Source organism: Phalacrocorax carbo, chromosome 2, assembly GCF_963921805.1.
Source record: "Phalacrocorax carbo chromosome 2, bPhaCar2.1, whole genome shotgun sequence".
Classification (NCBI taxonomy): domain Eukaryota; kingdom Metazoa; phylum Chordata; class Aves; order Suliformes; family Phalacrocoracidae; genus Phalacrocorax; species Phalacrocorax carbo.
In genome coordinates, this window is record NC_087514.1 from 129,449,603 (window position 1) to 129,465,931 (window position 16,329).

The 16,329-nt window shown below is 40.6% G+C and overlaps 1 protein-coding gene across 1 annotated transcript in view; it reads right to left on the reverse strand.

Moving 5' to 3' along the window:
- Positions 1-16,329, reverse strand: part of PLEKHA8 (pleckstrin homology domain containing A8) — a 32,511-nt gene that overhangs the window by 6,035 nt on the left and 10,147 nt on the right. The window contains exons 2-13 of the mRNA XM_064444334.1: positions 13,790-13,906; positions 12,961-13,116; positions 12,414-12,538; positions 10,860-11,018; positions 9,875-9,915; positions 9,020-9,171; positions 6,256-6,415; positions 5,757-5,842; positions 5,012-5,070; positions 3,577-3,707; positions 3,003-3,073; positions 737-798 (exon numbers count right to left, since the gene is read on the reverse strand). Of these exons, the coding sequence (XP_064300404.1) occupies positions 737-798; positions 3,003-3,073; positions 3,577-3,707; positions 5,012-5,070; positions 5,757-5,842; positions 6,256-6,415; positions 9,020-9,171; positions 9,875-9,915; positions 10,860-11,018; positions 12,414-12,538; positions 12,961-13,116; positions 13,790-13,906 (1,319 nt within the window). The remainder of the gene's footprint in view (positions 1-736; positions 799-3,002; positions 3,074-3,576; positions 3,708-5,011; positions 5,071-5,756; positions 5,843-6,255; positions 6,416-9,019; positions 9,172-9,874; positions 9,916-10,859; positions 11,019-12,413; positions 12,539-12,960; positions 13,117-13,789; positions 13,907-16,329) is intronic.

Here is a 16,329-nt window from a genome sequence, read left to right on the forward strand (position 1 = left end):
GACTTTTAAAATATATATTATTTATTTATTTATATTCTCTATGTAGATGCCTGGTTTAAGGCATCTTCAGAGAGGTCTGATATTTAGGAATCGAATACAAATCCCAAATAAAGTACAGTTTGTTAGGGGAGCTCCCAACCCAGCATCACACTTTTCAACATTGAAGTCTCATTCTCAAAACACTCTTCAGAAAGCTTTCCCAAACATTTCTGTCTCTCCCAGTCAAAGTTGTCATTATTGCCTGGATGAGGCTCTTATTTTTTCTTCTATAATTTTAGTGGTAATTTCCAGTGACAGACACGAGGGGGAGCTGCCAGACTGGACAAAAATAAACTATTTCCTCTAGCCAATATACTCTACTTCAACCCCCTGACATATTCTGCACTAACCCTTCTTGAATGTTCACATACAAAGACAGATCAACCCTCAAAAAAGCAACCTCAAACCCTCTTTTGTTCATTTAATAGCCCTGCAAGACTGTGCTAAAAATCACATAATGAGAAAGATGTGCATGCGAGCGTGATCCATCTGGTTCGGCTCCAGAATGCAGGTTCCACTCTGAAAGCCCAACACTGAACATAGTGATAGCCACAATCCTCACCCAAAAAATAAGGTCTGACAAGGGAATATATCCATTTTAATGCTTATAATTTTAACATAGTTTAATAATTACACACAACATAAGATCCCATTAACAAGCCCCCCAGCTCTGTCAGCCACCAAAATAAATACTTACTGCAAAGACCCCGCGGACAACCCAACCATGGTGCTGCCGTAATGTCTTTCCATAAGCATTGTCTTAAAGCAATAAAGAGGGGAAAAAAAAATAAATCAGGAGATAGATGCATGACAGTTAAGTTTGCACCACAAAGATAACTTGGAGCTTAGAAATTACTATTTAAGGATATATTCTTGCCCCTGGATGCAAATAATGGCTGTTTCTGAGTACCAAAGTTATGACTGAAAGGAGATGACAGATTTGGGATTTCTGCACTGGGGTCTCAGCTCTGCTGTCAAATCTCCTTCAACTCATCCATCGCAAGTAAGTGTTCTAACAGACAGGAAGCCAAATGTAATCTTTATTTGACCAGTGGCGCTTCACGACAAACACTTTGTCTCCTACCTGGTTCTCAGTTCAGTGCAAGTCTGAGAAAATAATATACGGGTGAAACAAACCTGCAACCTGATGGTTAACCAGCCTCACGCAAGGTGGTTAGCTCAGGCATTAACCAAGAACTCTACATCTGAGAGTCAAGTTTCGAGGGTCATTGGAACAGAAAGTACCAGGCCTTTATTAAAATAATCCTCAGTATCTCTATTGAGTGCCCCTGATGAAGGCCCTTGTTATGTTCCTACACAGCTCCACTTTCATATGCAAAGCTTTCTATATACAAACCCAAAATATCTTTGAGCCATATTTTCCCAGACCCAGATTGTCGCTGTCATTTCATATCCTTGTCCTTCAGTTGAATTTTTAAGTATCTGACATTGTATTATATTTTCCCTGAGCTGTTCACCTTGAAGAAAGAGAACTTCTACATTTTGCTGCTTTAGGATATTTGCTCAAAAGACTGCAGACAGTTATTGGAAGAGTGTAAAAAGTCAGTAAAACACAGCTGTAATTTTTGTTGTAATATGAAGTACTCCTCATCTATCATTCTGATGACTGGGGAATGCGGCTTTTCTGTCCTTACAGTAGGATTGAGAAAAGCATACAGTAATAAAAGTAATGAAATACAGAAAAAAAGAGTATTGTGTAGCAAACAGGACTGACAAGTCTATTCTCTGCCTTACCAGCAAATGTAGGGGACATCAAAGACACCAGAAGTTGAAAAGTTTGCTTAGATGTAAATCCCAAGTAAAGACAAATCCCTTTAGAAAGCTGTTGGTTCCTCATATGATAAGAGCTGGTGAATGTTTCATTTTTTATTTTCATTTCATTAACTTGTTATTTGGGGTTGTAGAAAGAGAACATACACTCCATCTTTACTCGATATTCAAATAGCACAGTAATTCCTAAATAAGAAACTGTAACAGTAAACCAAAGCTGCGCTGGTGATAACAGCTATGTAAGAGCTTTTCAGTGGGAGAAACGGAGAAAAAAAACCCAGCAGCATGTCTCTGCTGCAGACACAGAGCAATTCAAGAAGTAATTCAGCGCTGAAGCCTTCAAACTCAGAAGGTCAAATAAGTGCCTTGACTTTCCGTGGTGTTTAACATCCACATCTGGTAGCAGTGTATTTACAGTCCCACTTCCAAGAGCTGCTTGCATACTTCAGTGTAGTAGTTCTTTTTACTAATCCTATAGGACAACTGCTTAGCTGTTTAAAAGAAGCTAAAAAAAAACCCCAAGCCTTAAAAAAGCTGTTTTAAAGCTGTTTTAAAGGATTACCATAACATTAGACTGCATGCACACAGAGAAGGTCTTACTCAGGAATAACCAAGTCAAGTCTAAGAGGGGTTTGTATTTCGTCTTATACTTGCTGTGGGCACTAGCCTGACTCTATAAGTGTCACAAACTGTGTACTTGGAAAAAAATTCCTTCTTTTCTGTTGCAAAGTCACTTCTAACTGATAATGGGCAACTCACAGCCTCACTGGCAAAGAGGTGATTTTAAAGAATGATGACCAATCTCACAAGGAACTAAAAAAATAACTCAGAACCGCAACTATAAATTTGGGAGCACTCCCACTGCAAACCAATAGAGAAAATGGAATGAGACAAAGCACTTTTTTCCCCTAAGATAGGGCTGTGTCTCCCCTGCCAAAGCTATACCAATTAAAGGAATTTTATCTGCTTTTAAATCAACATTGACCAGTTATCTAGTAATCTGCCTGAAGATGGCCATTTTTAAAAATTGTGATTTTCAAAGAAGGTTTGTCTTGGAGATTACTTGCATCATTAGTCACTGAAGAAAAGAAAACACAGGTTCTAAACAAGGATGAAAACAGCCAACTATATAAATTCAGAAGTATATGAAGAATAAAGCAACTGGCACTTACTCAGAGCTGTTTGGATATTCTTTTCCCCATTTTTCACTTCTGTTAAAAACCCTTTCAAGAACTTTAAGCCTCTGTCAGGATGAACCCAGGAAATAAAAAGAAACCATGGTTATAACAAAGTAATACACAGCATAACAAAGCCCCCAAAGTTGCAATACAATTCAGAAGTGCAGTAAAACTCAGAACTAAGGCGCCATTTTCAATCTGAACAACAACAAAAAAATGCAGCCACCTCCTCCAGCCTCTCTCCTAGCCCAAAGCAAAACACTTCGCTAAAATATTTATGCTGCAGCCTGAAATCACCTGCCTGATGTTCTCACCCAGAAGGATCAGTCACTCACTTTAACTTTAATTTTATGGGGAAAAAGGTTGCCTGAGATTGCTGTTTAAGGCCTTTTGGCAAAATTGCAGCGATACAACCACAGACAAAACATTAATCTTGAAACTAGCCAGCTTGGATTGATGGAACCTGTGGAAAGTAACCAGTTTGCTCCATGTACATAAACTTGCACTGGTGAAAGGCCCCTCATTCCACCTTAGCTGTTCACAGTGTAAGCAGATATGAGACCATTACCTTTTCAGCCACAGGAGAGCCTCTGTAGCAGAGTTTCTAACTTGTGCTACACCAGCATTCACTTCATGGAGCACTATCTTCTGAAGGGTATCAAACTCTTCTTTGTTGGTTATAAATTTCTGATTTATTTTCTGGATTAAAAACAAGAGGCAAAGCTTTAGGCTTTTAAGACCAAACAGTGGCCTCTCCTACAAATACCACCTATTTAGCAGGACCCTTCCCTGCAAAGGGATACCACAGATCCCCAACCACATCACACACTCCCCATGGCACAGCTGGTCTGCTACACAAGGCAATGACTTCCCAGGGCACAACCCCAGACACATCTGGCTAGCCATCTGGCTAACACAACCAAAAAAAAGAGCATCTCAGTCAAAGATTTACATGGAACCTACCATTTCTGTCTGACAAAATGCTTTAGGTTCACATGGCAACCTCCATGCCTGTGGAAAGGAGTTAACTCAACCTGCTCTACGAGCAAAGTCCCATTTGCCCCAAGCTTCAGGTACAAGCAAGACTGTCTTCTCACAACTGCTAAGCTGCAAATTCTCAATTACACTTAGCAGTCATCGGCATACTTAAGCTTTTTAATTTATTCCAAACTTGGTTATTAATAACTCTTCAAAAAATAAAAAGGAAAATATATGAAGCAGTTAAACAGAGTTGTCTTCTACATTAAAGGAGCAGCTGCCTATCATTTAACAGATATAGTAAATTTTTTTTTTTAAAAATAGCATTCTTCCCTCTTGCTATTTTCAGTCTTTCAGTGACTACCTTCAGCAAGGTAAGTGCATATCTGCCTTACTTTGTACCAAACAAATCTGAATATATGCAATGTTCCTTATCATACACTCATGAGATAGGTTTTGTTTTTCTTTTTTTCCTTGAAAGAAAAGCTATGAAAAGTCTCACTATGAATACATCTTGTCTCACAAGTAGCACTTCAAACCTTTTCAGACTACGAGATGGAAGGGCAGTCAGAACAAAAACAGAAGCTGCAGGGTCTGCCCTGACCCGCAGTGAAGCTCCTTCTTAGCACACTGATTTGCACCTACTTGTTTGAGGAAAGGGTTCCACCCCCACCCCGGTTTGTTTTACAGTCTAAAGTCAATATTGCTACCATCGCATCATGACTCACAACCTATTCAGCTCAGAATGAAAGTCATAGTCGTTAGGTGTAACAGATGTTTTACTTGGCAGTCAATCAAGTATTTTATAAGTTTGTACTCAACAGCTGGATTTATTTAAACACAGCATGTACTATAAGAACAGAATTAGGGGCATTTCAGCATTCTGATATAACAGATGGTAACATTATCAAATATTAAATAGCCATCCAGTACTGACTCCTACAACAAAGATTCTTGAGCTTTAGTACCTAAAATAGATATTTTGGTTAAAAAAATATAAATCAGTGTTAGAAATAAGCTCTTACCTTGATATTTCCTACAAAATCCATTTTAACAGGGGCAAAAACAGTTGGTCCCAGCTTGTCTAGAAAAAAAAAAGGGTGGCCATATTTTAAAATTGTGTCTTTTTCCAGTCCTCATGTCTTAGTAACAATTAGTTTCATTTACTCTCTTAACAATCCTTCTAAATGGCAGAAGAATACTAAATGAATGATGTAAACTGCAGTTTTTGCTTGGTATAGAACCAATCCACCCCAGAGGGATGGATTTTAACAAGTGTTAAAATACACTGACCTACGATCTGAAAGTTTTCAAAAGGGTGCATGCTTACAGGGTCCTCACATCTACTGTTAGATTCAGGGGCCAAGCAGGTGGGGGGGGGCCTGCGCTAGCTGGAGATAGAAGTCTCTGTTAAAATCAAGTAGCAGCAATAGCTAGTACAGCTGATGGTGTGCTGTCAGCAGTATTAAGACATGAAAGGCATTCCATGCTGTTCTTTTGAGGGCGAGAAATTGCTGTTCCAGATATACCCAGGGATTTCCTCACAGCTTATAGATGAGTCCCATTTAAATGAGAGTGGATCCTCTACAAAGCGAAAGAGTAAGAAACATCTCTTAGTACCAGTCAAATTGATCCTGCTGATAGGAACTATTTCTATACCACTTCAGCAGAGAAACAAATTCTCCAAACCAACTGCTCCACCTTTTCTCACAGCTGGCAGCAGTCAAAAGGAGTTAGATGCACCCACAGCATGAAAAGAAAGCTGCTTACCCAGAACAGGCACAATTGCATAACACGACTCCAGAAACTCTTCTGTTGGGATGCCCTCCTCCTCCCGAAGTTCAATATCACTGAACCTGGTGTCCAGGACAAGCAGAAAAGATTGTTACCTTAACAAATCCTTTTGTGCAATTTCTGAAGACAAAATTTCATTTCATGCCCACTTCACTTGCATGGAGGTAAAATTTATAGACATGGGATCACCAACATGGTTTTTGTTTCACTAGGTTAAAGTAAATGACTGCAGAAAATACGCATTTGGTGGCATGGAAGCAAGGCCTGTAATTATAACCAAGGAAAAAACCTCCCACTCCACTCAATTACACAGCCAATTCTACAAAGGATATCTTCTTTGATTACTGTGCTGTATGCAGCTTGTTAAATAATCTCAGCAAATACAGCTTTGCAGAAGGAACAGACTTAAAGATGAGTCAATTAAGGGCTTAAAGTTTCAATAATCCTTGTAATTTACATCTGCCACATATACTACCTATTGCTCATGACACTGAAGAAGGTAGGAGAGTCATTTTCATTTGTGTCTTCCTCACACAGAGTCAATCCACTTAAAGAATTAGTTTCTGACTGCAGCAACTTGTGGGCACCAAAGTTTTCCACAGCTTGCAGCTTGTTCTCTCCATCTTCTTTCATGCCTTATGTTTATAGGAAATAGAAGAAAAACAAAAATAGAAAAGAAACCAGCCACACATCCATATTGTTATTCCTGTTCCTTAAGACATGTCCTATTTGAAGGAAGGTACTTGGATATCTGGTTCATACAAGTTTAAAAGCTTTCCGTGCCAACACAATGACTCTCACCACAGTTCCTCTGCTGCCTGGTGCTCAGCCCACATTTCAACCAATCCCCTCCCCATTTCTTTTAATCAGACAGACCAAGCACCAGGCTCCAATGCAGGTGAGTCCACACATCCTCAGCAAGGACAGCAATATGACAGAAGAGTGTTGAAGAAGTGACTGGGTGCTGCAGGGAGCAGACTCATCTCCTTGAAAGAGAGATTACTTCTCACATGCTGTAACTTCTCCAGTGCTGATGAAATGGCACTGTGCATTTTCAAAAGCAGAAGAATAATAGTGATTTGTTTGCTCCTTCTGATAATTAAATTGGCTGCTTAGATGGGTACTGCTATGATATCAAAGGCTGCTATGTTCTCCCTGATTTGTATGAGTATTTTTAAAGATTCCCAGAAGATCCAGTTGCCTCTTCCCTGCTGTGGTCTGTTTTATTTCTTCTTTGGGGTCAAGCGCATTTTTTTCAAATAAACAGAGCACTACATGAGCAACTCCAGAGGAAGACGAAGTCTTAGACACCCAAAGAAAGTCACATCCCATGCATGGTAAGACCTTCTGACCTCACAGATAAGTGCAGAGGACAAGTCAAGAAGCAAAAGTGATATATTCACAGCATCTGCACCACACAGGCCATGGCCACAGCATGTCTTGCTGCCACACTGTCACAGTAACATAAAAAATTTCTCAGGGAACACATCTTTCCAAGAAAGAAGTATTCTCAAAGGCCAGCGAGGATTTATAGACCTGAAGTGCAACTGAGATTCTGGCTGAAGGGACCCAACTGCAAGGAAATATCTTCTGAGCAAAGCCTGAAGATGAACTTGCAGCTTTCCCTATTACTTGCAGACCACTAAATAAGCCTGGTGCTGGGTGAAAAAAGAATCACTTGCACCCGGTAACAGCAACGAGACTTTAGCCATGCTCCTTAAGGCAGAAAAAAAATGTCCCCAGCCATCACTGACCATGCCTCACTCAGGAGCGAAGTGACTCTGATAAGGAACTAGAGTTTGAAGGATGTCACTGATCTGCCCTTCATCAAGACACAGGGGATGGTGAGTAGAGAAATAGCCCGAGTCCACTGTGACTCCACAGGAGTGCCATGCATGAAGCCTGAGGCCCTCTGAAACTTCAAACTCAAACACTGTGAGCACTAAATGACAAACAGGAATTTCTTACAGGACTTAAATGCTTGAGTGTTTTTAAAGAGTGACTGCTGTTAATAGAAGGAAGAAGGAGGGAAGACTATCTGAGACAGGGCAGAGCTCCTGGGCTCACAGGTAACGCCCAAATACAGCCATCAGCAAGACAGAGCCCCAGGCTGGCTGGGTCAGCCCATCCCAGATGGATGGCACTGCTCGTCCTGCTCTATCCTATACCACCAGCAAAACTTTGCAACTCAGATGTGTGTATCCAAGAGGTGGTAAGCTTTTCTCTTTTTTGCACAGGAACAACCTCAGTAGCTAAATGATACCAGAAACCTGACTTGAATTAGTTTGATCTCCTTGCTTTAGCACTGTATTCTTGAGGTATTACACTAAATGTCGACACATGCATGTTAATCTGCAGGGACTTGCCACACTACACAACACCAGTTAAACAAATGGGAAAAATTCCAAAGAGAACCCATGTCAGAGCAAAATCACCATGTTAATTAACTTGGGCTTAAAAACTTCAGATGATTCACTGACTGCATATGTATCTTCTGGAATAATGGCCAGGCAGAGAAAGCTACTGTTCAAGAATGATACAGCCCATTCAACAGGACAAGTAAAATCGTACATTACTTGTACAGACTTACCCAAATTAAGTTCAACAGCCCTTAATAGTATACTTATGTTGGATGGAACTTTATACCAAATTAATTCAACAGTGTAACACTGAAGTCACCCAGAAATCTAAGTTTCATGCTATTGCTAAGGTAATGGAAGAAATAAGGTGCTTTCTAATATACTCTTAGTTGCAGAAAAAGTGTTAATCTTCCATAAAGATTTGTCAGAACAATCAAGAGTGACTACAAGGTCAACCCCTCCAAGGTAAGCACATAAAGCTTCAATGCGCCCCTTCTGACAGTGCAGCCCTACATACCAGCAGAGGTGCTGGCATTCCCAGTGGAGGGCCTCTGGGAATAACATGTCTGTCCACACTGCAAGACAAGCCCAAGCCCTGCCAGGCTGTATTGTTACACATGTCAATCAGAATCTAGAGGAGCCTCTACTTGTCCAAAAAAGAATTTTTAATTTCCTTCTCCATTCGGTCTCAAGCTAGCTATCAACAAGGGCAGGAGCTATGCTGGGAAGACTCAACAACAGGCAGATATCAGACTAAAATATACTGACATTCCCTCTCATAGGAAGCAAGGTATCAGCACTCTCACAGGCAGCCTACACCTCCCTCCATTTACACTTAAAGAGTAATGATTCCGGATAAAAGACGGTGCATATATTTACCTGTCAAACCCTCTGCTATGTGATCTTCAGCAGAAACATCACTGCCCCCCTCATTTGTTTCGAGGTTTAAACATTCCAGACTTTTAATAAGGGTTTGCTCTTGATGGTTAATTTCTGCTTTTACAGAGCCATTTTCACAGGGGTTCATCTGCCTGAAGAAAGGGAAAGCATAATGGTTGGTGTATAAAAGATTGCTTGGTAAGCTTCTGCCTGTGAAAACACAAATAACAATAAGAGAAAAATAGTTCACAGAAATAGGCTGTCACAGGCTTCTCTGAGCAAAAGAACTTGTCTAAAGTAACAAAAGGAACCAGGCAGCTCTTTGCAGCAAGTAGGATTACCGATTCAACCTCAGTTTGCAGAGTCTGAATATATTTACAATGACCTTTACTAAAAAGAGATATCATAAAAAAATACAATTGATTATAAAAAAGAAAATCACAGGCAGGTATTATAGCTAAAAGAATATCCCATCATTAATACTTTAGAATACATACCCTTGCCATCTACTCCACAAATCACAGCCTGCTCTCTATCAATGATTTTATGAGCTTATGGAGTCGAACCTGAGATGCAGGAAAGAGCACTGAAGTGGGAGAGAGCTGGCTGGTGACTGACCAGTAACTCACTAAGTGGATGGCTGAGAAAAATAGAGGGGAAAGGGCTGATAAAAGAAGAGACATGAAGTGGGTTGAGCCATCTCCCTTTTGTTGTGTCTGCTTCCAAGTACACAGCTCAGAGCAATACAACCCTGCCTGCATTCAGTACTAGTAATATTAGAGTAAAAATATGGAGAGAACAGACACTACCAAAACCAGAGAAGAAAGAGATTGACAGTAAAGACTTTTTTTATACCTTTCCGTTGAGGCGTGACTGGACAAGACAGAGTGCTTTACCTGTAACATAAGTGGGGAGGGGGAATATTCTTTAAAGCAAGAAGCTGTATCATGCTTCTCAAACTTCACATTTTATTAAACATGAGCTGGAGTCAGCAAAAAAGCTGAAAAGCTAAGTATACACTCACTAATTCTCTGACCTGGAGGCAGTATACAGACAAACGTGAAAAAGGTGCTCCATTAATACACCATTAAAATATTGAAAAGAAAAAAGAAAAATAAAACAAACAAAAAGAAAACCAGAAGACTTCTTTTAGAATCTAGCCAGCAAGTGCCAAGTGAGACACCATACAGTATGAGGAAAAGAAACAAGGCAGTGAGTTGTCTTCGCAATGATGTTTTCTTCACTTAAGAAAAAAATTTAAAAAAGAAAAACCAGAAGAAACATGAGGCCAGATACCAAGGTATGGTAAAGTAATCTTACTTCCCAGATTCAGTGATGCATCTACCTTCCTACATACACCTTAATCTGCTGTTTGCTGGAGATGCTCCAGTTTTGCATTTGTGGTTGTGGATCCAGGATTCAAGAAAGTGCCCTTGTCGTTAAAAAGATAAGCTCATCAGCTCCTGTTGGTGTATTACCACACATCCGACGCTGCAGTAGCTTAGGAGAGTAATAATTGCTGTGAGCTCCCACAATGGACCAACTTGTCATACAGCCAGGTGTTTTTTGAAATCCCACTGTATGCAGCTGGATCAGGCCCTGAAAGTTAACGCTTAATAACTTTCACCTATCATTAAAAGTTGAGAGATTGGTCACTGCTTACTAAAAAATGGCCCTACCTCACTTGCAAACCACAAGAAATAGCAAAGTATGTCCAGTGGAGGACTGCTTAGCTATAATATGGGTTAAAATGCATTCCCTACTTCTAAAAATGGTACTTTTCAAAAGGGCACCTTACCATCCACGCCAAGACTGAGAGAAAAAGGATACTGGCCATTACCTTGTTCGTTCTGAGAACTGCTAAATGTGGGGATCCAGGCGGGGTCTGATGCAATAACTCAGAAGTGAAGGCAGTATTTGCAATCTGCATACATTCTTCAAGAGTCTTCAGGAAGGTGTCACAGGTTGATTTTAACAGAGCTCCCATGTCAATCCCGCTCTGTGAGAAGAAATCAATTGGAAAATATGGACTCACCACAGAAGATCAACTTGGAGTAATTGCCTACAAAGCCCACAGCTGCTACAGTCATGATTTCTGTTTAACATGAATTAGAATGCAATATGTCAATGGCTGAGAGAACTGGCATCACCTATTACTGGGGCTATGCCCCCTCACAGCATTACCACTCTTGCCAACCTCTCACTATCTGGTGTTAAAAGTGCATTGAATACTAAGCCTTGATGTATTCAGCAATGGCATTCCAGAAGACACCACTGATAACAGAAATGAAAAGTAAACAAATTAAATAGATACAGAATTATCTGCAGATTATAATTTCAAAAATCCCATGAACAAAGAATTACTGCAACTGAAAAACAGGCAGAATGAACTACCTGATTCCCACAATACCCTTAATCTCTGCAAAGTGCAGTTATTGATGCTGAAATGCTTTTAGCACTAAGTCCTTCCAGTTGAATACCAGTAAGATCAGGGAAAGCGAGTTTTCCCCTAGAAGCATGAACTATGAGCTGGATAAACACCACATTACTTGTTTGTTGTAAACACGAGTGAGCTGTAAGTTCTAACAGTGCCCTTTAGTAATTTATACAGTACATCAGGCTTCTGCACTGTCTGTTAATTCACCATAAACAATTTACCAGGTACCTTTACAGAGGTGGTTTGGACGTTCAAATTATTAACCTTCAGGTGTTTTGCCTGCCTGTCCTGCACCTAAGGACCCATCTCTCCAGTGGGAGCCATCCTGGAACTCCACACCAGCTTCTCTAGCAAGTGACATGCATCCCTCTTCACAGTTTTGCTATCAAAGCAAGGCACAGGCAGATCACTGTCATTAGGAGACCCCTCTTAAACAAGGCTTCTCTGGTCAGGAAGATTTGCAAGGGTTGAAACTTTAACTTAAGTGAGGCTAATGAGGCAGTTCTTTCTAGCAATTTTGCATTATTGTGGTCTGCACCGTCCCTTTCCTGTTAAGGGTTTTGGCTGAGAACAGAAGTGTTTTGCTGAGCAGGATGTTAGTGACTCAAGAGCAGACAAATGTGTGCTTCTTGGAAGTTATCTCTTTATAAAAAATCTTTTGCTTTTTTGATCCACTATACACACATTATCACCTACAGAGATGTTATTATTTAGATCACAGATACCATATCTTATCTCACTACTTGTACCCCAACACAGGGAAAGTTATTTGCAACAATATAGTGCTTCTCCATTTAAACAAGAACTGTTGTGTGGGTACATTATTTCCCACAGGGTCTCTGCAGAAAGAGGGTGCAATATTAAGTAACTGTGAGTGAATACTACATTGGCTAACCAGAAGATTTCACAATGCTCAAGGCTTTACAGGCATGGTCTACACCAAAAACAGAGCTGTACCTCTGGTTCTGATACACCAGAAATGCTGGCTTCCTTTGTTTTATGCACTTGCTGAACAAGGAGGTTACAGTAGAGTCTAAGTTCAGACATTTTAGTCTTCAAGGCTTCTGTGTTTTCAGTGAACTCTAAAAGTTAAACAAAAGAGTTAAATTTATTGTACCCATGTTGCAGTATATGATTTTGCAAAGCTGCTGAAATAGTACTATCCAATCTAATTCAATCAATACTTCCTTTTTTCAAAACATTTTCTATCAACTCAAAAAGGTGAGCTGGACTGGCCATAAATTATGCTCCTGACAGGTAAAATGCTGTTTCATGATTCACCATCATAGACAGGAACAGTATGTTCCTAGACTAAGAGAGTTAACACCTGAGATTTCTAGCTAGAGTTCCCACATGGCTTGCCTTTAGCAGCACCAAAGACCTGAAGCACAGGTTGGACACAGAGTTCAGGCATGGGTTTTGTCATCTTTGTGCGCACATCTACTAGGACAAGGATAAAGAACTAAAAAGCAAACAGTATATGCTGGCAAAAGGCTGTTATTACCTTTTTCCTTCTGTGTCCTGCTGTCAGTCAGACAGGCTTTGGCAGTTCCTAGTGCAACCAGCCACTTTTGCCGTTCAACTGCATTTCTTGCCTTCAGATAGAAGTATTGTTCCCCCGGGATGATCAGGTCCATTCGTGTATTATCTGCAGGATGAACTGGAAGCAACACAGATTTCAGACCAGTACCTTAGCCCTTCCCAGCCCAACTGAGTATACTAACAGTTATGTTAGATGGCAGGTCAAACAGTAACAAAAGAGGAGGAATCTACAGCCCCTAACTTCCCCTGTTGCCATTTTATGACTTATCTTCTGAATAAGGGAATAGGCAGGACACACACATGCACAGCTGTGGGACAAAAGGCTATGAAAGGCAGTTTTCTGGTCAGTACAATATCATCTGGGAGTCTTTATGGAAAGGACATTCTCTTCCAGCAAACCTCTCTTTCAGGTTTCCAGCCCATAACTGAACCTCAAAGATGTGGCAAGTAATCCAATATGAGTGAGCAGAGATAGTACTGAAGTTTTCTTATTCATATTTCTAGCTTCAGCTTTGTGCTTATGAAAAGTCTTTTGAAGCTGTGTGATGTTCCACCATGGCTCCTGAAAAACAGTGACCCACTTGCATGTAGAATACCCATTATATTAGAGGCTTGCAGCTTTCTCAACATTTTCAAAATACTATAAAATAGAAACCAGCATATAGTTCAAGTTACTGACTAACTACAAATACATACCAAAGAAATAAAGCTCTTATGACCTGAAATCTCATCCCGAATGCAACATTATTCAACAAACTTCATGCACCTGAGTGTTACTGTATCTTAGTTACCTTGAATTTCACACACGGCCATTTGGATGCTTCCCTTACAACCCTTCCAGGCATCTTCCTGAGAGTCATAATAGGACAGGATGCCACCACAGAGAAGAAACCATCGAGGCTGCCAGCCTGAAAAACAAAACTGCATTTCTCAGTTATTTCTCTCCCTGCAATTCTAGTGCCTCTCTCATTCAGGACTTGCTGCAAATAAGGCCCCAAAGATTCTCAGTCCCTCCAGGAAAAACAAACCATTTAAAGTGGAAGATTTGCGGACAGGCCTGGATGTTTACTACATACAGGGGATGTACACTACAACCCCTGCCTGCTGGCAGCTACGCGTCCTTTCTGCAGACAGCTGGACCACAGCGGTATGTTCCTGAGATGCCATATGTCGTTTTAAGTAGTTTTGCTAACACAGTGTCACTGACTCACTCCCTCTTCCAAAACCACCTTTGCAGTCCACCGCCCCTCAACTCCTTCCATCACTCCTCAACCCACCTCTTCACTCCTTCCAAAAGCTACCCCAGCTGTCTTGCCTTACACCTCTTCCTCCCTTGTGGGAAGGGCTAGCCAAACTGTCTTGAAAATCAATGGGCAAGAAACTCCTAAAAATCAAGGGAAGGAGGGGACAGAGGCGGATGTGTTGCTTTCTGAACACCATCTTTCAACGAAGCAGGTCTCATTAGCTCTTGAAACTCTCGTACTGCCCACACAAAAAGTGATCTTGAATTAATGACTTGCACTTCTGGATACCTTCCCAGAGGATAACCAAAACACCAGGCTAGACCAAAATCAGTAGTTCCAAGTACCACTTTTGCCCACCCTGTTGCCCAGCTTCAGAAGCAAGTTACCCCTTTTGTTTTCTTCTTCTGGAAGTACTACAGCAGTATGAAGAGATATAAACAAACAAGACATGACAGCTGTCATTTATGTCTAATTAAAAACTACAAGCTCATTAACTTACGAAACGAAGCAGCAAGGTTACTGGAGTAAAGCAGCTTTCATTGCTGAGCTGCAACAAGCTTCCCCAGCCAGGCCAAGGGATCGAGATACTGAAGCTCCCCACGCTGTGCTGGCAAACCATCTCTCAGAAAAACATTTTGACACAACCATGTGGGCCACATGGCTCCTATGCATTTTTGCAGGGGTGGGGGGGCTCACTTCTGCTGTGCCCTGCACAGGGGCTCTTCCAACCAGCACAGCGCCAGGGGAGCCCACACTGGGCTTGGACCGATATCATGTTGGAGGAATGACCGCTCCTTATCAGCTAGGGACTGATTCCTTAAGGCTACTGCTGAAGCCAAGCGCAACTCAGTTTAAGGTTAGAAAGCCCTAAAGCCACAGGCTAATAGCAGGAGTATGGTTTGGGTTTTTTTTTGTTTGGTTGTTTTTTTAAACAAGCAGTACTACAGCATCTGGGCCAACCTGGTCTACTCCTTACTGAACCTTCAGGGTGCCTGGAAAACAAATTAAACATAAATCCTTTTTCACACTCTTCCAGAGCTCTTCCATTATTTCCATGAAGAATATAAAAACATCACAGTTGCCAAACTATTCTCAATAATTCTTTATTTTATATGAAGGGGAAAAAAAAAAAAATCACAAGAATGAGCATTAAAAAAAAAAGCACCAACCCAGCAGGACTGATTTTTATTTGTCTTGCCACCAAAATAAAGAAACTATCCTAAAAGTCACTATTGATATGGAAGAACTCAGAAAAAAAGGAGGTGATTGTTCAGCAGAGAGAAGCAGTTAATTGCTTCAGACGCTCAATGGCACAGAACCAATCCTTTAAATAATGCACAGCGCCACAGTCAATACAAGCCTCTAATTCAGTCTGGAGATCCTGCTGCTGCACATGAATCATTTCAGCCATGGTCCTACAGCTTACAATTGCAGCTGATGCTCAACCAAATTGCATCCCATCAATCAAAGGCTGTGCAATCAGTTAGCCAACATAGAAAGTACTCTGCCTCCATCACTTTGGAGGCTGGTTAAAAATATGTTATGAGTCAATATATTTTGTTGAGGTTTTTGTTTGGTTGATTTTTTTGGTTCTCGGTCTTTTTTTTTTTTCAGGGGGAAGCAGCAATTGCCTGTCTTCCTTTGCAGAACATAACTCTTCTTTATTAGATATGTATTAAAAAGACTGTCACAGGCAGTTGTTAACTAGAACAGCCTATATTTTCAGAACAGAATTGTTACACTAATAAAATACATTTTTGTAAAAGGAAACTAATTTTTAAAAAAATCACAGCAAGGTTCTGTCAGAAGATGCACTATCCACCTGGTACTCACTGATACTGAGTCAGCAGTCATGGGAAGGTTATCCTAAACAACCAGCTAAAAATAGCGTGTGGCTGACAAATCATGGGCAGTGCAACAAGGATACAATCTTCAATTACAGGAGCTTCAAACTTGCAGACAAGTAAAGAGCAGAGGAAAAAAAAAAACAAACAACATGACAAAAAACAAAGCAGCAAAAGGACACCTAGACACTTCCATGAACACAAGCCTTGGGTTTATTTGGGTTTATTCTCTCCCCATAAACT